The sequence below is a fragment of the Neomonachus schauinslandi genome, chromosome 9, assembly GCF_002201575.2.
Source record: "Neomonachus schauinslandi chromosome 9, ASM220157v2, whole genome shotgun sequence".
In the NCBI taxonomy this organism is placed as follows: Eukaryota; Metazoa; Chordata; class Mammalia; order Carnivora; family Phocidae; genus Neomonachus; species Neomonachus schauinslandi.
Window position 1 is genome coordinate 4955073 of NC_058411.1, and position 22279 is coordinate 4977351.

A 22279-nucleotide genomic window follows, 5' to 3' on the forward strand; every position below is an offset into this window, starting at 1 on the left:
GATCGACGTGGGACACACCTGCCCCCACAGTATTGGGGACACTAGAGAAGTCCTCACGTTACCCTGAAATCATATCTAGGGGTCCGTTTCCACTTTCACCCCCAACCCAAACTCTAAGCCCTTTGAGGACAGGGATGGTGTGGTTTTCCTTTCCTCCTGCTGTAAATGCTCATTGAACTTAACTGGATGGATTTTTCCTGAGTAACAACTCCTCTTTACCAGGCTGTGGGCTCCCTGATGGCAGGGCCTCAGGATCATCGCCGTGCTCGGTGGCTAGCAGGCTGTCTTGCACGTCATTAGTTCTCAATAACTATCTGCCCGAAGCCATGGGAACCAAGAAAGTTATTTAAGTGTTTTATAGCTAAATGTATAGTCATTGACACCTTCACCATTATAATTTGTTAATAGGTCTCCTAATAAAGCTATTCCACCAAACTATTCTGGGCTTAAAGAGTCTTCTGCAGTGATAGAAAGTGAACAGTTCTTGGCTATTCTTGTTTTCCTCTGTTCTAGTTTTAAGGTTTCAAGTTACACATGCACCCATGCACGTATGTACCTATGAAACTTGGGATTCAGTGTAATTATGTTCATAGACAATTCTTAGAGAAGTCGCATTTGACCTCGTATAATATTCGCCCCCAAGCTTTTGCTCTGGGGACAAGCCTGTATTACCTTTTCCCCACACCAAGATGTTGCCGCTTGAATCTCCAGTAATGGTGTCACCGTTTTCAGAAAAAGTCACGCAGAGGACAAACTTTGGCTTTTCTTGCTTCTGCAGGATGTTGTAAATATACATTCGTATTAGTCAAGACATCCTCTTATTCGTATTCCTACAACCTAGAGGCACGGGGCTCCCAAGCTGCATATGCCTTTCATTTTTATCTACCGTTATATAACTTATGCCATGAGATTACCTGCTCTAAAATAGAGAAATTTCTGGTAATTATAGAGTTGCAGACAGTTGGAGCAGAGGAGGGTGTCGGAGGGGCTGTGGGGTGAGCTGTGTGATCAGAATTAGAGCCTCAGGAACAGGGCCCTGGCACCGGAATAAAGTGGTCCTCTAACTAGGCCTCATGGGGGGCCAGTGTTACGAGGCCCCACAGGGAAGGAGGCGCTGTTCCTCGTCCTCACGAGGCCCGAGTGCCTTCTTGGTTGTTCTTTGCAAGGACCACGCGTGGGAGGGGGCGCCTGGCCCCCAGGGCGACTGTCCCTTGTGATGGTCCATCTTTCCTTCCGGACATCACCAAGGCTACCCACAGAGACACAAGGGGCTCCACAATTCTGTTAGGGATCCCCGGAAATACTCTTCATCACTACACCCCCAGAAAGACTCCCTGATTTGCCAATTACAGCAAATTCTTAGACTGTGGCAGCCTCACCGCTCCCGTAGAAGCTAGCTGACCACACGCACCGCTCGGTGAAGAATAAAACAAATGTAATTTAACGTTACCTCGAATAATCCTTGCTTCTTAATAAGGGAGATTCCTTCTAATGTCCAAAAGTAGAGATGTGATTTTCCACAGGTAACTATTATGTTAGTGTCCGTGGGGTGGAAATCCGCAGCAAACACGGCTTCGTTAGAACACTTTGAGCAAAACAGGAGAATCAAATGTCTCAAATCTCTGAAAATAAATGACACTTCAGAAAATAAATGACATCCGAACTACAAATAACTCATCCAGGTTAAGCCCTAAGCCTCTTGATTTTTCTCCCCGCTGAACTCACCTTCCATAAACGCTCAACTTATGTTTGCTGGGTGCCATAACCTCTCCTTGTCTGTCTGTCTCCCCTGCTGGTCCACAGCCCTGAGGACAGGGACCACGGCTCCTCTCTATGCGGTGGGGGGCGGGGGGGGGCAGGCATGCCACACGCTACTGCTGAAGGGGTGGGTGGAAACTTAAGAATCCAAGAATTTGCTCTCAATCTCCCGTCACAGATTCCCAGCTGAGGCTGAACAACAGAATCACCTGACGTGTGTTACAACGTGGACGTCAGGCCTCAGCCCCACCTAGGGACTGGAATCTTTGGGAGGGGCCCGGAATCTGGATTTTATATAGCTCCATGGTTCCTGGCTGACTTTGGCTGCCTGTTTGCTCTGGGATTCCCTCCTGGTTGAATTCCCAGGACTCTGCCGGTGGTTTGGTGACCAGGCTGCGGTTCCAGGGTTGGGGACTGGCTATTGGGTTCCGCTGCACCACCCCCGACCCTGTTCTCTGGACTTCCAGCACCTGCACTTTGGTCAGATGAATCAGACCCTAAGTGTTCCTTCTGCTTGAAATTCAGTTATATGCCTTAAACCTGGGTAATGATTTGCCTCTGATTACTTTCAACATAGCCACCTAGCAAGAACTTAAATACTCGACCGGAATATTAGAAGGCAGGGCTATAGCATGTGAAGAGGTGTTAGGAAACATGCCAGGTTAGACTACGGACCCTGCATCCCGGACACTCAAGGGAGAAAGATAAGGCAATCCGATGGCAATCCTAATGTTCGGGAAGGAAGGTGATCTAAGGTTAATGGAGGACAGGATGGGAAATCTGAAGTCAATTCTGTAACAACTGGGATCCATTCATGATTTTCATAGGAGGAAAATACAAGAAAGCTTAAGGAGAGTTCAGTGACCTATCGCACAAGATGGATCGGAGGTGGTCCAGGGAAGCCAAGCGCAGCCCCCTACAGGAAGAGTCCCACTGGGAGGGGCTGGGATCCGGCAGGCCCCTCAGCTTTGGACAAGCCCTGTGCTGGCCATGCTGACCTCTCCCTCAGCTGCTCCTGACCTGTCCCCACCCCCCCCCATGCCCTCCCTGGCGGCGCAGGGAGGACATCTCGGGTACCACCCCACTTGCAGCCCCCTTGACCTCGAGAGCACACATTTGTGGAATGAAACAAAGCAGCAGGGAACAGTGAGCAAGGGAGTGGCTTAGCAGGGGAGGGGCTGTAAAGTGAGGAAGAAGGAAACCTTACAGGTGTCCTGACGAGGGGAAGAGACCCTGCCAGGACTTGGCACCGCACCCTGGGAGGGGAAATGGGCAGGCTCGGGGTTCTTGGGTGCTGGTGTCAGGCCTGAGGGCCGCACCGGGCATGGGGAGCCTGTGGCCCACTGAGAGGTGGGACCGGGGCCTGGGAGCCAGCTGGAGGAGAAGGCTCCACACGGGGAAATTACAGCGGAGCCCCGCATCGGGCTTGGAGAGAGACCTTCACGTCGGCCAGCCGCTCCTCCTTCTGCCAGTCCCACACAGACAGCACATGGTCGTTGGAGTCGTCCACGGCACACAGATTGCTTCCTCCATTCTGGGGGGGAAAAAAAGGTATTCCCAGGAAGACTACATTTGAGAATAAAACAGGTTAAAAGTGATTAACAATGAACATTAACTTTACTTTTAATAAAGAGCCCATTTTGGTTAAAGAATGTATGAACTGCTGATGAGACCTGCTTTCTTGGCCACTCAGGGAGAGCAGACGAACGTGCGGCAAGGAAGGGACCGGAGCAGCAGAGAGGGGTCCGGGGTGGCCCGGCCTCATTGGTTCTATTAAGATTAAGTCCAAAGGGGCTGCAGGGCCCCCTCCTGGACGAGCCGGTGCCTGAGGGTGCACAGCACAGTCTGTGACTGACAGGCAGGGTGACTGGGAGGCTGGGCAGGAGCAAAGACCCTGGGGCCGAGGCACGTGGCGTTCTCATGTGAACATGGGCACTCATGTGTAAGTTTCTAGAACAGTGGTTTATAGGGTGGATCTGTGGAATGGGCACATCCTGAGGAAATCTGGGCGACCACGAGGCACCTCGGACTCCTGCTAAACAGGCAGCCCATGTGGGGAGAGCAGGGACACACTGGAGCCGCCTAGCAAGGGGCAGGTGAAATTCAAGGTCAGAGCGGGCAAAACCGTCTCGGAGAGCATGCAGACAGCGCTGCAGGGCCTCTTCCCATCACGTGTGTGACCCCGAGGGGACACGTGTGACCTCTGAATGAGGGGACCCGGGGAGCAGGACGGTGTCAGCCTCAAATCCGCACACGCGCCCAGGCAGCCAGTGAGTGCGTTAACTTCCTCCCTCTTCCACCTTGAGCTGCTTCTCTCCTCCCCACGGACAAGGGCTCCCGTGCCCACGGGGCTCGCACTTACAGATTTTGAGAAGGCAATACAGGTGACGGCTCGGTCAAAAAACCCGACCCCGATGACGTGCAGTGTATTCAGCGTCACGGAGTCCCAGATGCGCACGTGTGGGGGCAACTGCTGTTGAGAAGGAAATGCAGAGAGAGAGACACCGACTGTGACGGGCATCCAGATTGATCTTTACCTTGGAGCTACAAGACTACTTCAGTTCTGTCAAAACAAAAGGTCTTTTCCTGCTCAAAAATTTGAAGACTCTGCCTTTCAGCATCAAGGAAACATTCCCAGTGGCTGCAGGAGATCACGGCCCCCGTGGCCAGCTTAACTTCAGGGAGGGCCACTGGGTTTTACATTCTGAATAGCCAGTTCTTCATAACTGTTCCACAGGAACTGATGTTCTCCCTTGGGCATCCAGATGAATCCGAATTTTAAAAATGAAGAATGACAAGGAAAGTGGAATCTCACACAAGGGCTATTCTTGTAAAGTCTGAACAGTCGGACACCACCAAACAGTATTGAGAGTTTAACATTCTTGGGCCTCAGAGGAGCAAAACGGGCAATCTGTTACGCACAGATGAAATTTAGAATTGTTACCATTGGGCGCCTGGGTGGCTCAGTTGGTTAAGCGACTGCCTTCGGCTCAGGTCATGATCCGGGAGTCCCGGGATCGAGTCCCGCATCGGGCTCCCTGCTCGGCAGGGAGTCTGCTTCTCCCTCTGACCCTCCCAACCCTCCCCCCTCTCATGTGCTCTCTCTCTCAAATAAATAAATAAAATCTTAAAAAAAAAAAAAAGAATTGTTACCATTAGTTCAACACCCTCTCAATTGTGTTCCAAGGTGAATGGTCCTAATTTTTCTCTCCCTCAATAGAAGAAAGCATCCTAGAACCATCAGCAGGTGGATCAGGAAAAGGACTAGCATCATACCAGGCGGACAGAGTGGGGTGGGTTTTAGCCTGGACTTGCTCTGAGTAGCTGTGTGTCTGCAGATGGTCAGGTGGCCTCTCTGAGTCTCTCTGCACTTGAGCTGAAGGACTGGCTCAGAGAGCCATTCCATCTTCCCTGGCTCTAAAGTTCTGATTCAATTTCAAATGCTAGAAACTGAAATACCCTTTTAATCCACTAGAGGGAGGAACACATGGTTTGCTACTAATGTCAAAGACTTAAAAGCCACTTAACATTAGAGGGCAGGTTCTGCATGGAGCACTGGGTGTTATATGCAAACAGTGAATCATGGAACACTACATCAAAAACTAATGATGTAATGTATGGTGATTAACATAACATAATAATAAGAAAAATAATAATCCAGAAAAAAAAAAAAGATGAAGACCCTATTCCATTTATGGGTATCTACATAACTGTAAACTGATTTCCATCTTCCATCATCCCTGTTACCCTGTTACTTCTTTTTAAGTGTATAATTTTAATGGGAAATGGCATAGAGTTAATATTTAAAATATCATGTTATTAAAATATTTTCTGAAAAATGGCAGCATTCATGTTTTTGGGAAGAAAACATGCTGGTAAAAATGGACGTGCTCCATGTAATGAGGTTTGCTTCATATATGGTGCAAGAATAAGCTATACAATAGATATCAAAAAAGCTACAAGGAGTTTTGGGTAAGACATGGCAAGGACCACAGACTGCGGTCAAGAACCAACTGGAAGACAGTTTTGCGTTGTTCTCTGTTAGAGTCCACTACTTCCTTCTCTGATTCCTTAAAATTCAAGTTAAAATCTTGCTGAGGTGCTTATAAAACTTGTGCCCAAACTCTCCTGCTGCCTTTGAGGACTCTGGGGTGACGTCAGGAATACAGGGTATTTCAGGCTAAGGGTCTAAAGTTTGCTGAAGAGGCAAAATGCCCCCTATCCAAATGCTTATTCATTATGACTTCTCCTTATTTTTTTTTTTAAAGATTTTATTTATTTATTTGACAGAGAGAGAGATAGCTAGAGCAGGAACACAAGCAGAGGGAGTGGGAGAGGGAGAGGCAGGCTTCCTGCTGAGCAGGGAGCCCGATGTGGGACTCGATCCCAGGACCCCAGGATCATGACCTGAGCCGAAGGCAGACGCTTAACGACTGAGCCACCCAGGCGCCCCATGACTTCTCCTTATTAAATGTGCACTTAATATTTTAATATTTTAATGTTTTTCATGTGTTTAAGTATCTTGAGAATGGCTGAATTCGTAGGCAAGAACAATGCTATTTAAAAATTGGCTGAAATTAAGGCAAGCTCGAGACATTTTTAAGGTCACTGTAAGAAAATCTGCAGTAAAATTTATTTTTAAAAAAATTTTTTTGCGGGGCACCTGGGTGGCTCAGTCAGTTAAGTGTCTGCCTTTGGCTCAGGTCATGATCCCAGGATCCGGGAATCAAGTCCTGTGTCAGGCTCCCTGCTCAGCAGAAAGTCTGCTTCTCCCTCTGTCCCTGCCCCTCCCCCTGTTCATGCTCTCTCTAAGAAATGAAAAACAAAATTAAAAAAAATTTTTTTTCAACAAAATATTCGACTGAGGGATTAAGAAGCATTCAGATACTTTAACTATGTCTAGGCAGGCTTATTCATCCGCGAAATGTTTCCAGAAGATGATATCGAATCAACAGTTCATTAAAAAATATGAAAAGATAATGTAACTCACTTTTCCATCCTTAGATGTGCCTGCGACTTGTCCCGTTGCTATTGTGATCCTGTCAGGGTGAACTGCTAGGCTAAAAAAAAGGGTATTTATAAAACAACCACTTTAAAGACAAGCTTTACTCTTTTCTTTGCCAAATATAATCTAGTCAAAAATTTAAATACAAGAACGATAGGGTGCCTGACTTCTCACAGACTCATGACAAACTCCCTGAGCACCCCAACAACCTTGGACAATTAGTGCCTATTTCATTCCATCCTTTCTTGAGAATTTCCAAACTCAAGGAGAAATCATCCTTTGCTTGGAAAATACCAAGTCTCCTACAACAATCTTTATTAACTATGTTAAACAGCAAAAATATCATCTTTTCCAACAGGATTTTTATAATTGACCAGGGATCTAGGACAAATAGAAATAGGGAGAGTCACCTATTCAGCCACCCATCCTTCCAAGATACATAAAATCCCTATCAAAAGCTATACATGAATTATGAATGAATTAAAAAAGACGCAAATCAGAAACTGTTAGCATCTGTGCTAAGAAGGCCTCCAACGGGGATCTATGGGAAGTGTTGGTTTGGGTGATACGGTTGGTTAAGATTATGTGTTAGATGGACAGAACCTAAACTAGGTTCTAGCACCTTAGGGAGCCAGGTAACTAGCCAACCACTAGCTATGACAATGCAGAACATAAAGAAGAGCTTTTCCAGAAGATCCTGTTCTCTCCGACCTCTTCTCTCCTCTTTAGTTCTCAGTCCCAGCCCCTTCCCTGTGATGTTACCTGCATGAGGGTGAGGACTCACCACTTCACGTCGTCATTGTGGCCGGTGTAATGTCTCTGGAACTGCTCCTCCACGTTGTACAGCACCACCACCGAGGCGATGAAGTACACCGTCTCCCCCGTCGGAAGCAAGTACAGGTTGTTCCGACAGTCGCGGCCCCGGTACCCATAGCTTTTCATGTGTCAAGAGAAACTTGATTTCCTCTAAGAGCTGACAACACATCAGCTTTATTCAACAGGGACAGACAACACAATTCCGTAAGACTCTTCCCATCACCTTCTCTTGGTTCAATGACATGAGATCATAAATGTGACTCAACCGGCAGGCAATCGGGTTGGAAATGGCCATTGAGTTGAGGTTAATACGTATTTTTAACAGATGGTGCTTTGTTTTTAGAAATGATGTATTATATTTTTGAAAGCTGACTTCTTCAGCTGGATCAAAAATGTAACTTATTATTTTATTTACTAAAGGTAACTGGAGCGGACATTTGTGAAGTTACCAGAAAGCGAACTCTTTTGAATTGAGCCAATCAATCATAGACCTTGGGAGCAATAGCCAGGGCCAAACTTCTTTGTTGAACTGTTTGGATTTTCCGTGGATGCCTGTCTTCTTCACAACTAGTCTGCCTTTAAATGTTGCCAAGGGCAGCCTGGCTGGCTCAGTCGGTGGAGCGTGCAGCTCTCAACTTTGGGGTGTGAGTTCAAACCCCACATTGGGTGTAGAGATTACTTAAAAATAAGATCTTTAAAAATAAATAAATTTTGCCAAGCTGGTTTTCTGGAAGGCCTGCTACCCTAGCCAGCTTGACTCGAGAATTAAAATCAGCTGGGAGCTGTATTTTGACCCTTCACAAGAATGCTGGAATAATTTGCTCCAAAATTCGTTTTCCCTTTCCTCTAGTTATCATACCACCTGCTCAGATCTACTTCAGTACCACGAGGTCTAGAGTGTATTTATTCTCCTTCCCGCTCGAGTGTTGGTCTGTTACAGGTGAGGGCCCGACTCTAGAATGGGGCCAGCTGGCTGCCAACTGCCTAGCCCATCCTGCCATCGTCCAGCTTGGGGACGGACATCACCAGTACTCTGTGGCTTCACCAGAGGACTCGCTCTCGTTCTAGAATCATGGCTGGGAAATGAATCAAATCCCTATGACAGGCTGTGGCATTTGTAACTCATCTGGAATGCAAAAGAGATCTGAAAATGTGAGGGGACTACATTGTTGCAACTACCAAGCCGTGTGGGGTCAAAAGGACTATTCCAAAAACCCTCTGAACTCTGACATTCCTTATATTTTATAGTATTTAAAAATAAATTTTAAGATGCTGACTTGTATCGACTTTAGTTTTTGAGTCAATTTTATTTTTTACTGTCCTCTAGGAGCTAAATCTTCTATTTAAATTTGTTTAATTTACATTATAAAAGTACTTGTAAAAAGTGCAAACAACACTCCCACATACATATGGAAAGGGTAAAAAAAACTGCGATCCTCCTTGCCACAACCATCCCCACCTCCTTGGAGATATGACCTCCATTAAGATTTTCGTATGTATACTTTCAAACCCCGCAAACTATTTTGGGAGCAAAACATCACTTGAACTTAGATGTGAAAAACTAATCTAACAAAAGTCCCATTTATCTAAAGTAAATTCTACCACTTTACATCTTGAAAATATGAATAGAGTAGGCTGAAAAAATGTTTTGAATAATGTTTTCCAGCTATGACTGAACCTAAAATGTAAACCATTATTGACTTAACTGAATCACTTCGATTGCATGTGCCAAAACAGTTGCACGTAAATGCTTAGGACATCTGAGTCTGAAAATGTAAAAAACATATACCCAAAGAATATGATATCATCATTTCAAATAGCAATTTTTCCGACCGAAATGACAACGGCATTGATTTAAACCAACTTCTTAGAATTTATATTCGGGGCTTGGCATCAAACTGGTATTCAATAAAAATTTGTTTGACGGTGAAGAAAGGCTTTTTGTTCTTTGTCTTAAAATCGCATAGACTGGAAGGCTTGCTCTAAAGTAAAATAAACAGAATAAAATAAGGGGAAAAAAAGGAAAATTTAAAAAGCCCCAACACTTCATTCACCCTTTTTCATAGGCTTTATTTCTTTGTGTTTCGGGTTTTTTTCTCCTTGGAGCTTGTTCACTTTTCCAAATCTCATAGTATGAGGGCTCCAGCAGCTTTATCTCAAGAACGTTAGTCCTAGGGCTGACTCGGATTTCTGTGGCTTAGATTGGGGGGCGGGTACTTTTCTTTCTCTTAAAGTAGCATTCATGTCGATTTTCTTTACACCTTCACTGGACTCCCTTCATTTAGTACTGGGGTATTCCTGATGTTACTCCTTCAATTACTCTCCCAAGGCTGGCCAAGCCCCCACTTGGTTTGAGGGGGGAGTGCCTGTCCTTCCTTCCAGGGTGTCTATCACTCTTTGTCTGGGTGTGAGAACCTCCTGCCTGTAGAGTTTAGTTCAATTTCTGATGGTCTCATTTTCCTAAGTGTGTAAGTTCGGTGTCTTCTTGCCTTTCCACGGTTTTCAGGTAAGCACATAGAACTCCTGGATTTTCCATCTGTCCCACAGAGCTGTCTGAGCCTATGACAGTTACTGTTAAAAACAATCCATTCTTGGGGCACCTGGGTGGCTCAGTCGTTAAGCGTCTGCCTTCGGCTCAGGTCATGATCCCAGAGTCCTGGGATCAAGCCCCACATCGGGCTCCTTGCTCAGCGGGAAGCCTGCTTCTCCCTCTCCCACTCCCCCTGCTTGTGTTCCCTCTCTCGCTGTCTCTCTCTCTGTCAAAAAATAAATAAAATCTTTAAAAAAAAAAAAAAACAATCCATTCTTTCAATTTCATTAGAATCCTAAACTCTACCCATTTGTGATTATTTTCAGTAAGCTTGCTTTTCTATTAGTTTTTAACGACATTTATTCTGTCAAAAGATTAAAATTCAGGCCAGAAAGTGATGCATTTTCCCACGACTCTCTAAAAAAAAACAAAAACAAAAACAAAAACAAACAAACCCTGTCCAGCATATGAATACTTTCTTTTCAGGAAAGTAAGGTATACGTATTTGAGCAGGAACTATAATCTTTCTTTCAGGACTGATAAGTCAGTGTCCCCCACAATCAGGAGCCCTCCTCTGCGAGAACACTGGACTGAGTGCTAACATACGGCCCCTTTTGTTAAATTAATTTTTTTAAGTGAGAATAGAATATTTTGGTTTTCTTAAAAAGCTTAGGAGAACTTGGGGCTCCTGGGTGGTTCAGTCGGTTAAGCCTCCGACTCTTTGATTTCAGCTCAGGTCATGATCTCAGGGTCACGAGATTGAGCCCCATGTCGGGTTCCGTGCTCAGCATGGAGTCTGCTTGGGATTCTCTCTCTCCCTCTGCCCCTCTCCCACCCCTCTCTAAATAAATAAATAAATGCTTAGGAGAACTTAAGTTTTATGAATTTCTACAGTTAAACTTTAAGCTCAGGGCATGAATCCACTTAAACCTCGTGACAGGTCCAGTCAGTGAATAAAGGATACACCCACTCCAGCTTCAGTCTCTTGGTTGGTAGTTCTACTTTTGCTTCCAAATTATAAGAGTCCACTTGATCTTTGGGCATGTACATGGTAACAGGGCGTCCACGAAGAAACATTTTTACGTATCCTTCTTCTACAAAAAGAACAAAGAGATCAGTAAGACACCTCAGTGCCCAATGTAGCTGAAAACAAATGTTATCTTTTCTTTAGCCCTTTAACATAAAAGCGCAAACTTTACCCTTCATGTGATTTCTAATGTGTTGGGGGAAAAGAACTAAAACATAACGTTAAACAGTTTAAAACAAAAGTTTTCACCCCGTTTATGTTTGACATGCTGCTTACTTAAGTACATGAAAGATATGAGAAACTGTAAAAGGCAGGGAAAAACTAGATTCCATTATTTTTCCACAAGAGACTTGGTGCTTACGTTTTCTTTATCATCAGGAGGGGGGAAAATGCCACCTCAAAAAATTACAATTAACACAAGAAATCCACTAAAATTTTTTTATTGATTTCAATGTATATACAATTTCAGTATCAAAATTCATAAGATTTCTTTCAGTATTTTAATTGGTTTGTTATATTGCAATGTAAAAATATAACTTTATGTATCTTTTATGTTGGACACATTTTTCAAGTGTAAAGAACACAAAATCGGCAAAAGTACATGCTAGGGTGCACGCAAGAAGGAAAATGCTCAAGGAAAAGCTAGAGAGAAAATAAAAGAACAAAAGACCCATTAGAGAGAGGCATTGTGAAATAGAACCTTCTAGAACAAACATTTTTATAATAAAATAGCTTCTGGTGTTTCAAGAACTTATGGGGCAAGAGGAAAACCCACTGATATGGGACAAGTGCCGTTTTAAAAAGAAATAAATTGGGGTTTTCTGCTGGCTTTTAGGAGATAATAAGACCAGAGAAAATGTCTTGTGAGCTCCTGGTGAATTTTGTTAGAACTCACTGCGCATCAAAGGCCCAGGCCTTCGCGGCCGTTAAACTGGGCAGCTGGAACCAGCACAGAACTCAACAGAAAAATCATCCGCAGGGGAAACAGGTGAGGAGAAGGCACGGAGTAATCACACCGCCAGAAGCACCACATTTACAGGTTAGTTATGTAAGTCTTGTTCCTAAGGATCTTCAAACAATGCCACATGCAATATAGCCTACAAATTAAGAGGCCGTCCTGGTTTTAGGTTACCGTGTGCGTGCATTTCTGGTCTCACATGCATGCGTGTGATGCACACTCCACTCTGCATAGGAAGTCTGACTTTTGAACAAGAACCCCCACATGCTCATCCTGCAGACGGATGGTGTGCCAGGCGCGGAGTTCCGTGGACCCTCCCGTGAGGATGCTGCCACCAGGCTCTGTCCTCCCCAGATCCACTGGGACCGGCCCATCACAGATCTGGCACCCCAGGCTCTCTTACTGCTTCCCTGGGGCATTTTACATTCTGCTGCCAAACCCATCAAGGCCCAAAGTGGATTTCACCAGTTCTTCCTCCACACAAAATCCCTTGCCCACTGTCTTACCTGCTGATCCAAACGTCTAGCGCCCTGCCTGCTCTCTGCTACGTAACCTCCCCGGCCGCGAGCACCCGGCCTGCAGCCGCCTGTCTGGCCAGATGTGTCTCGAGCACCCTGCTCTGGGCCTCTGCCCTTGCGCTCGTCCTCACCTGAAACCTCTTCCCTTCCTTAATCCCTCACCCAAATCTGAGCTCATCGGACTGCGTGGCCGCCACACCTGCAGGACCCAGGAGCCCCCGGCAGACGACAGAAGGGAAAAGAAAGCAGGCACGTGCGAGCATGGAGCTGGAGGACGCGCGGTGGCATCCATTCTTTGTACGGGAGGAGGCACAGGACGTGGATGGGCATAAAGAGGCTGTAATAGCTTCTCCGCTGTGGCCGTAATGATCAGCGTGCGTGAATGCGGAGTCTGTTACAGTTGGTGCTGGCTAAGTCCTTATGAGGGAGGCTTGCTTAGCACAATTCTAAATCACTAACTGAGGCAAAAAAGCCCTGGATCTTGCCTTGGCACTGTTTTGCACTGGTAAATCAGACATTCTACATTTAAAATCAAAACGTGGGGCACCAGGGTGGCACAGTCGGCGAAGCGACCGACTCTTGGTTTCGGCTCAGGTCGTGATCTCAGGGTCGTGGGATCGAGCCCTGTGTTGGGCTCTGAGCTCACTGTGGAGCCTGCTGGAGATTCTCTCCCTCTGCCCCTCCCCTCACTCTCTTGAAAATAAATAAACAAATCTTAAAAAAATAAAATCAAATCAAAATGCAGCAAGGGAAAGCAACAGTATTTTCCAGGCATGTTAGGACAATAGCTCACAGCTGCCAACCCAAAGGCGCAGATGGAGGGGCCAGCAGCGGTGCAAGATACCAGGTCAAGCAGTGGGGCATTCAGGGCTGCCCTATAGCGCTCTTAAGGTTTACACAGATTTTTCAAAGGTCCTGCAATCAGCCAATAATCAAGCCAGATCGAATGTATAAGCTACTTATTAAAACCCATCCAAGTAAATGCGCAGGAATGCTTTTAACTTAAAGTAAGTCGGAGTGGCTCGTGTGCCCAAAACATTTTCATACGAGGATATTACCTGCGTGCCTGTATGAAAAAAGTTTCTGCAGCCTGGGTAGCAGCTTTGCTCAGAGAGCTATGAGGTTTCAGAAATGCCGCCTACCTTTGCAGTGTGTCACCCGGCGTTTCCCTTGTGATTTCGGAGACAGGGACAGAAGCGCTAGATAAAGAGATGGCAAGAACTGCAAGAGGGACCGGCCTGCCCGCTCGCTGGGGGGAGCAGCTCTCACTGGGGGGGCAGATAGCTCTCAGTCGGAGCGGCCGCCCCGCCCCCCGCAGGAGAACCTGCCCTCTGTGCAGCCGTTCGGACCAGTGCGCCCGGCGCCTGGCTGTGCAGGCTTTTGGGGCAACTACATTTTCAGTGCATGATCTCATGCTTCCTGAAAATGAAATGAATACTAAAGCATGTGCTGATGAATACAGAACGCTGGCTTTTATAGAGGTTTCGATTCTGAATCGAAGGGAAAAAACTGGAAAAGTTAAAATTAAGTGATTTTACTTAACTGATGCCATACTGGTCAACGATTTTGCATTTTAAATGTGCTTTTAAATCAGGTTAATATCCTAAAAATAGCATCTCCCTTACTATAAAATGTGTTAAAGAAAAGGTATATGAAAAGGTACATATGAACATTAGTTTGCAGTTTAGGAAATCAAAGGCAGAAAGAGAGAAAAAAAGCTACTTTTAGACCAAGTTATAACTTAACGCATCAGAAAGCTTCCCTTTCGGAGAGATGCAGATGTTGAGCCGGAAGCCCCACGGGTCAGGGAAGAATAACAAAGGCAACACAGTGTCTTCACCTAGAAGTTCTGCTTCTGCTTATGTGGTGGCATTTTACTCTTCCTCCTTGTGGGCGCATCTTAAATCGGGGTTAAGGGCGTAAATAAAGGGTCCAGTCTCTGCAGTCCGAGCCTCGGAGCCCGGGCACAGACTCCTGGCGCTCAACCTGTCAGCCCCACCCATGCGGACACCATAGGTGACAAGCTACTAATTTGTCCCCCGAGTCCTGAGGGGGGTGAGGGGCACCTGCACAAAGATGAAATCAGACTTACCTGCACTGAAGACGGGCTCCTTGGGTTTGCTGTGGAGATGAAAGAGAGACAGATTTAAAGGGAGGCTTGGGGGGGCAGGGGTTAGCCTCGTCCATGTGGAGGCCAGTCCACCCTGATGCTGCACCGGTGATGCTCGTTAATGAGAAAAACAAAACCAGGCAACGGCAAAAAGGAACACGTGTAAACGAGAATGTCTAAAAGCAGGTGCAAGAGATTGTAATCCAGCTTTATCACCCCAACCAAGCTTTTTACCAGAGCAAGTGAGGGTCTAGGAAGAAAAACGTGCTTCACCAAGATGGGAATGGCCTCATCTAAATGTGTAAAGGTTTGCTTCTTCCCCATGCTCTTCCGATAGATTATTTAAAGAATTTATTTAAAACCAGCAAATTCCTGACACAGGGTTTTCTGCGTAAGGACCCTGAGAGCCCAGCTCCTAGCAGGGCTACTGTGAGAAGAAAAAGAGGACAAAAATAAGGAATATCGGGGGTGCATTGATCTCATCAGTGCCGTGGGGACCCCACTGCGGATTTTGGCCAGGCTGAGACCACCCCCTGACTGTGCCTGGGGAAACCAAACCCCCAAAGCATTCAAGGTCATCCCTAGGGGTAGGCTTCCAGGGGATGAGTTCGCCCGAGGAAGCCCCCGGGGCAGGAGTGCCTGCTACCTCCCACCACAGGCACCTGCAGGGACAGGATACCACCTGCCTGCCAGACCAGGGAAGGGGCTCTCGGGCAGGCCAACTGGTGTGTCCTGTTCAAACGCAGGGTCAGTGCTTGATCCCAAGTCTGCGAGACTCCAGTGGCCGCACCGTCTTCCCCTGTACCACCCTGCTTCCTGGATGACCCCCCGCTTTCAGACTCAGAACAAGACAGACTACGTAAATGAAAGCCACCCCTGAGAGAGCTTACGGAAGCACACAGGTTTGTGTGTGCGTGCATATTTTTAAAAAAGTACCTGAGCAGATATAGTCCTAATATGACTTTTCCCCTCCATTTCTCTTGAAAAACGTTGAGAAACACCACTAGTAAGAATTAGCCGTAACCTGGGGTCGCCTGTGAAGCTCAGTCAGTTGGGTGACCGACACTTGATTTCAGCTCAGGTCATGATCTTGGGGTTGTGGGATCGAGCCCCGAGTCAGGCTCCACGCTTAGCACAGAGTCTGCCTGAGATTCTCCCTCTCCCTCTGCCCCTCTCTCCACCGTCTCTCTCTCTCAAATAAATAAAATCTTAAAAAGAAAAATTAGCTGTAAACCCACAATACAATAAATAATATTATCAATGTCCTTCATTCCCAGATAATTTTATGCAGTGCCACGGGGGATGGGGGGGCTCTGGACTGATGCTTTAGAAGTGCTTTGCGCTCCGCTCAAATGTGTTTTAAATAGTTGGACCTGTTGCACGACTCTAACCTCTGGTCACTGAAAACTACTCTGAAAGCACAGCACAACCTTTAATGTGACAGTCCAAGTCTTACACTGGCTTCTAAGGCCCTAATGACAACTCTCTTCTTCTGTCCGTGTCTCCCGTTACTGTCCCCTGGTCACTGAGTTAGCTGCCCTGTCCCTGGTGGCCCTCGTTCGTGCCCAGAGCTCCTGTGTCAGCATCTGCCCAAGCGTCCCCTCCTCCTGGACACAGGTCCCACGGCCCCTGCATTGTCTGTGCTTTGAACTGCTTCCCAGAGAGGCCTGTGGGCCGCTCCGCTCTGCATCCTCCTCTGGCCCTGCCTCCGACCCTCCCCACGCCCCAGCCAGCAGTATATCTCCCCATGGCACTGCTGAGCCAAGTCCTTCCATGCTGTGTCCCCCCTGCCGCAGGTAGGTGCCTAAAGAGGGCGGGGACCTCTGCTCTGCTCCCTGCTGGGCTCCTGGTGAGGCCGGGGTGTGCGGCAGGGTTCCCTCGGCTCTCCCCGTGGGGTCCTCGACTTCACCATGCACTGCACCTCCAGGGCTGTGGGCTCTCCCGTCCCTCCTGCAGGGGTGCCAGCTCCTGCCATGCCCGTGCCTCACAGAGGATGTCCTTCTGCACTCCTGACCTGCTCCTGATCTGTCACCGGCTCACTGCAAGTCCGCAGAAAGGCAGGAGAGAGTGTGTGTGGGGGGGGGGGGCCCCGCGAGCGCGCAGAGGCAGGGGAGTGTGTGTGTGTGTGTGTGTGTGTGTGTGTGTGTGTGTCCCCCTGTGCTGGGGGCTCCCAAGACTTCCAAACGACCATGCCAGTCCACACTCAGCTTAACTATTCCATGAGCTTTCGGCTGCTTTCTTCCGATGTGCATCCAGGAAGGCTCCTCACCTCCTGCTGCTCTGCCCGAGATGAACACAGCCGTGGGCCTGTCTCTCCCAAGACAGGCTTGTCACTTTGTGGATTTTAGCTCAGCATTATTACTCTGTGACCTCAGCTGCAGGGTGGGTTTAAAATAGCCATGCTTTTCAGATCGCCGGTTTGTGCTCCCTGTCGGAGTGGGAGCGACACTCCTGTGATCGTCTGAGTTGAAGCACGAATCTTACCTCTGACTTTCTCACATATTGTTAGATTCATAGGCAGGGTGAGGACACGCGGGGTTAAAGCTGAAACGCAAGACTGCAGAGCAAGCCTACTGGTTATGGGAACATAATGACAGGGAATCAGAAGACACGAAAGCCCATTTTTCCATCATGACTTTGATCACAGAAGTAGGGAGACATAAAGCCACGAACACAGGAATAAGGAACCAGAAACTTTCCTGGAGACTGAAAAGAGCAATTACGAACTACATTCTTCTCAGAATGAGAGATCCGTAGGGCAGTTTGAATTCCAAATGCAAGAAGGCCTGTGGACTTTTGAGGCTGAGCTTGTAACATTAGAGGAAAAATCAAATGTCTCTATTAAAACACTAGAAATGAGGGCGCCTGGGTGGCTCAGTCGGTTAAGCGTCTGCCTCTGGCTCAGGTCATGATCTCAGGGTCCTGGGATCGAGCCCCACATCGGGCTCCCTGCTCGGCAGGGAGCCTGCTTCTTCCTCTTCCTCTGCTCCCCGCTCCCAGCTCGTGCTCTCTCTAATAAATGTTTATTAAAAAATAAAACAAATAAAACACTAGAAACGGCAGTGTAAGGGTTGACAAGCGAAGGTCACAGAGAGAGGCACCCAGACTGCTCATAGTTCTTAAATTTTGCTCTGAACTAGGCAACACATTTTGTGTCTATTATATTTAGAAAGGATACTAGTGCTGTGTTTCATTATTTTAGAAAGCTACATTTTTATAGAAAAATATACTCTATTTACTTGTGAACCCGTTATTCCTATCTGTGCACCAGCACCCTTCCTAAAGAGCACCAGAGTGCCAGGGAAGAGGGCGTCCCACTCCTGTGTGCCAGTCTTGTAAGTACAAACCCATGAAGCGACAGTGAATCTTCCCAACTCGTAACAGAGGAAACCCCAGAAGGTGCAGTGAGGACAGTGATCCAAGATTAAAGACACTGTGGTCTCCAGTCAAAGTCCATTCATGGGAGTGGCACGCTGAACACCTGTCCTTTCCAAAACTCGCCATCGACACACTGAGAATGGACCCTTGGAACCCGACGCTGTTGCCTGGGCTGCAGGTTCGCTTGCTGTGGGAGGAGACTGCCTGTCCAGTGTTGTGTGATTCGTCTCTGATGACCTGTTCCTTAGTGTGAGCTAAGTGGGGACATGTGAGTGTGGCTCCAGGGGGGAGGCTGATGCAGATGTCCCCCACCCTCCCCTGAAGCCCACGAGAGACGTAAGCCCCGCGGAGAGAAAGGATGCCCCTCTGCTGGGCGAACCCTCACTTCTTGCTGAAGCCGCACCAGGCAGTGGCCCTCCCACCAAAATGAACAGTGTTGCAGTTGGGTATGGCTTTTACTGCTCTGTTTTGGCAGGAAGATTCGCTGAAAGAGTTTGGCTGTATGTTTCCCTGAGCGGTTGGCTCAGACTATCTCAGGGACTCTTAGAAGCTATAAGCAGTACCTGGGGACTCACGGAGGATGCGAGGCAGCCGAGAGCCTTCGCCAGACGAGCGGCTGGAGAAAACCAAACAGCTGACCCAAGGAAAGGCTCCTGCTCTGAGCCATGAGCTCACACCCATGCAGCATCTACAACCACCCGAGTCCAAGTGGCGCATTACCAACACTCCAATAACGTTCACTGTGGACTGGGCACAGGGCCAGCCTCCTAGTGATTGTCTGTCTTTTCATCTGCTAACACTCACCTTGCCCCATGGTAGGCTGGGTGTGTATAAGGAGGGGAGGCTGGTGGGGAACTTGCTCAGACTCCGATTCAACCCATATTCACCGTGCTCCTCCTCTGCGGTGGGATCTGCACTCAGCACTTCTGTATCTGTTACCTAATTTGCCCCACGTGCAGAAAGAGAGCTCAGGGGCCCAGGTCCTGCACACTGCAGGTCTGACACATGAGTGCTCTGTGTGACAGGGACCGCTGGGTGACCAGGACTAGAGCAGAGCCAACAGGCATCAAATGCTGTTTGAGGAGACGTACTTGCTTCTGAAAATGATTACTAAGGCTCGATCAAGGAGGACACCATTCCACAGTCAAACGTGTTATTTCCCTGAAATTTATTCGCCTATAAAAATTGTCGTTTTTGGCACACATGCCATGAGTCCTTTTGAAAAGGACCCCACTTGAAATAACATTTCCACTGGAAATCAAAATACTTCACCGTGTAAGTAATGATTCTCCATATAAATGCCCTTAAGCGGCTTTCTACTAGAAAGAGGGTCATTTAGGAACCATCTAAAAGATTTTAGATGTCACTGGAGACCTCACTGGGGACAAAGACTGCTTCACAGACATTTTCAACCAATACTTCCAGCTTGATGCGGTAGAATGAGCCCAGATTTTGAAGTCAGCTAGATGTGCATTCAGGTCGGGCAAGTTGCTTTACCTCCGTGAGTCTTTTCTTTCATCTACAAAGTGGGACTAAATCCACTGTCAGGTACAGGCCAGATCAGATAAAGTGTGTCACAGAGCGCCTAGGACATGGTGATTACTTAATGTCACTTCCCTCTTCCTCCGAATTTCACTGATAAGAACCTACACCTATTTGCAGGCGCTCTGCCTACCAGCCTCCTAACTATAACAGCATACAGAATATTAGCACTTATTACTTTGACACTTATTAAAAGATAAATGACTCCATGGCTTGGAGAGTGAAACCACCCTTTCTGTAAAGGGAAGATGCTTAACTTAAGCCACCTCATTTCCAGTGCAAAAGGTTTCAGAATCTGAAGTGTACTGTCAAACCTATTTACCAATAGGTGGTGCTGTTGACACAGTTCTTAAATGACTACGGTTTTTGGTTTTTGTTTTTTAAGTTAAATATATATTCTTTCTTTCATGCCACAAATATTTATTGAGCAGTTTCTATGTGGCAGGCCCTGTGTGAGGTGCTAGTGATACAAAGAATAATAAGGGACAGCTTCTGCCTTCCCAAAGCTACAGGGAGGGCAAGGGGCATGCGTGGGCATGGGGAGGGAGTTCCAGATAAAGCGAATAAGCAGGTACAGAGCAATCAGAAAGGCAACTGACTCAGACCAAAGAGCCAGGGCAGGCTTCCCAGAGAAGGGGGCATCCCGAGCTGGGTCCTGAAGGATCTGCTGGAGTTCCTCCAAATGTACCCAACCATTGACCCCCGCCAAATCTCCAGACATAGACACGTCACTCAGGTTAGAAGGCAAAAACCCTCCACTTGCTAAGTGCTAGAAGGTGTAATTCATTAAGCTATATATTTGTTTGTGTGGGGGTTTTTTTCCTTTTTTTTTTGTATCTGTGTTTTATAATACAATAAAGATTTTTCTTTTTTTTTGAAGATTTTATTTATTTATTTATTTGAGAGAGAGAGTGGGGGGGGGAGGTCCAAAGGGAGAGGGACAGGGACAAGCAAACTCCGCACTCAGCGCCAGAGCCCGACGCAAGGCTTGATCTCGTGACCCATGAGATCATGACCTGAACCGAAATCAAGAGTAAGATGCTTAACTGACTGAGCCACCCAGGTGCCCCTATACAATAAAGGTTTTTCTAAATATACTATCTTCTTACTTAGATTCGCATTTCTTTAATTAAGACTGGGTTTGATCATTGGGGCACACATGTTACTTGTGTAATAAATCAATTATCTCAAAGAAAAAATTCTTGCTGGGGACAAGTGAGAGCTGGTGTTAGAGAGGCATGAATATCAGGGCCCAAGAGAGGATGGGGAGCCAGCAGATGAGGGGCCTTGCACACAGGCTGAGGATTAAGATTCAGATTACACTCTCAGTGATGCTGAAATAAAAGAACAAATTTGAACCCTGAGGACCTCAAGGTGTCATTGAAAAGACTATTTCATCGAACACTAGAGCTTTAGGAAGGATGGAGCTCAGAGTCTCCAGCTCAGGCTTCTGGACCTTATAGTCTGGATAAAACAGCTGGTATGGGAGTTGAGGTGGTTCAACACAAAAGAGCCTCTAACGGGGACATTTTCACATCTTGAAGTTATTTTGAAGTGTTTTTTCACTTTTGTTGACTCTAAAGATGGGGAGTTTAAATGTATTGTTGTTTTTTTTTTTTTTAAGTAAGTGTTCCTACAAGGTTTCCAGCTGAAACATTTCTTGTTCTAACAAAATGAGCCCATTACAACTTTTTGATGGAAACAAAGTGTCTAGTTTACAAAGTTGATATATGTCACTCCAGTCAGAATTACAAAGGGGGGACCAGTTTTCTAATTGAAACACTTAATCATTCTAGCAACATCTAACATTAAACTGCATTCTAAGTAGTAGCTGTTTTTCTGTCTGATACAGAACACTTTTTTTAATTAAAAAAAAATCCCTATTGGGTTAGTACAGCGGCTACATTAGATAACACAGGTCGTTCCTCAGAATGTTACTGTTGATTTCCTATTAAATTTAATAAGTACTTCATTATGACACAAATCACTATATAACTGTTAATATTTATCATCAATAATACATAGAGGAAATATTACATGGCCATATATTGCTTTTGTTTTTACAGAAGTTTTGTCAGTGTAAAGATTAAGTGCTGTTGTTACAAGCAGAGTATTTTAAGGTGTTAAGCACTCTAAGACAAAAATCTACAATGTCACAAAAACGACCATCAAATCCAGTAGCCATTTCCAGAGAAAATGAGATGTAGGTGCAGGAACATTGAAACTCATAAAAGAATATGGTTTCTATGAAAGCAAAACATACCATTATTTCTAAGTAAATTAGTCTATCTTGGAAAATGTGAATGTTGAGGACCTCAAAAGCACTCTTATTTTATGTTCGACATGAAGATTTGGACAATGTATATGGAGTCGTTTATATTTGCTGTAATTATTATTGAGAACTATATATGCTGACGTGGGATTGTTTTTCTGGAGTGAGAGGAGGCTTTTTCCAATCTTCGTAAGAGTTCCACATGTACTGAAGACAGCTCTGCATATGGTGTGTGGTAACGTGAGCTCTGGGGCCAAGGGTCTGCTTCTCCCAAGGTACAGCCCCGGGGTGGGTGCACGATGTGCCTCCTGCACAAAGCGGGACCCATCCAGAGTCACCCCTGTGCTCTCGCCCTCCCTTGCATC

At 46.5% G+C, this 22279-nt stretch overlaps 1 protein-coding gene across 2 annotated transcripts in view; it reads right to left on the reverse strand.

Annotated features, from left to right (window-relative positions):
- EML1 (EMAP like 1) overlaps positions 1–22279 on the reverse strand; it is a 79369-nt gene that overhangs the window by 23206 nt on the left and 33884 nt on the right. The window contains exons 4-12 of one of the 2 annotated variants that reach the window (XM_044918353.1): positions 14705–14733; positions 13755–13811; positions 11074–11203; positions 7548–7697; positions 6749–6818; positions 4121–4231; positions 3197–3292; positions 1451–1585; positions 673–772 (exon numbers count right to left, since the gene is read on the reverse strand). In XM_044918353.1, coding sequence (XP_044774288.1) covers positions 673–772; positions 1451–1585; positions 3197–3292; positions 4121–4231; positions 6749–6818; positions 7548–7697; positions 11074–11203; positions 13755–13811; positions 14705–14733 — 878 coding nt within the window. The remainder of the gene's footprint in view (positions 1–672; positions 773–1450; positions 1586–3196; positions 3293–4120; positions 4232–6748; positions 6819–7547; positions 7698–11073; positions 11204–13754; positions 13812–14704; positions 14734–22279) is intronic. The other variant, XM_044918354.1, reaches the window with a different exon arrangement.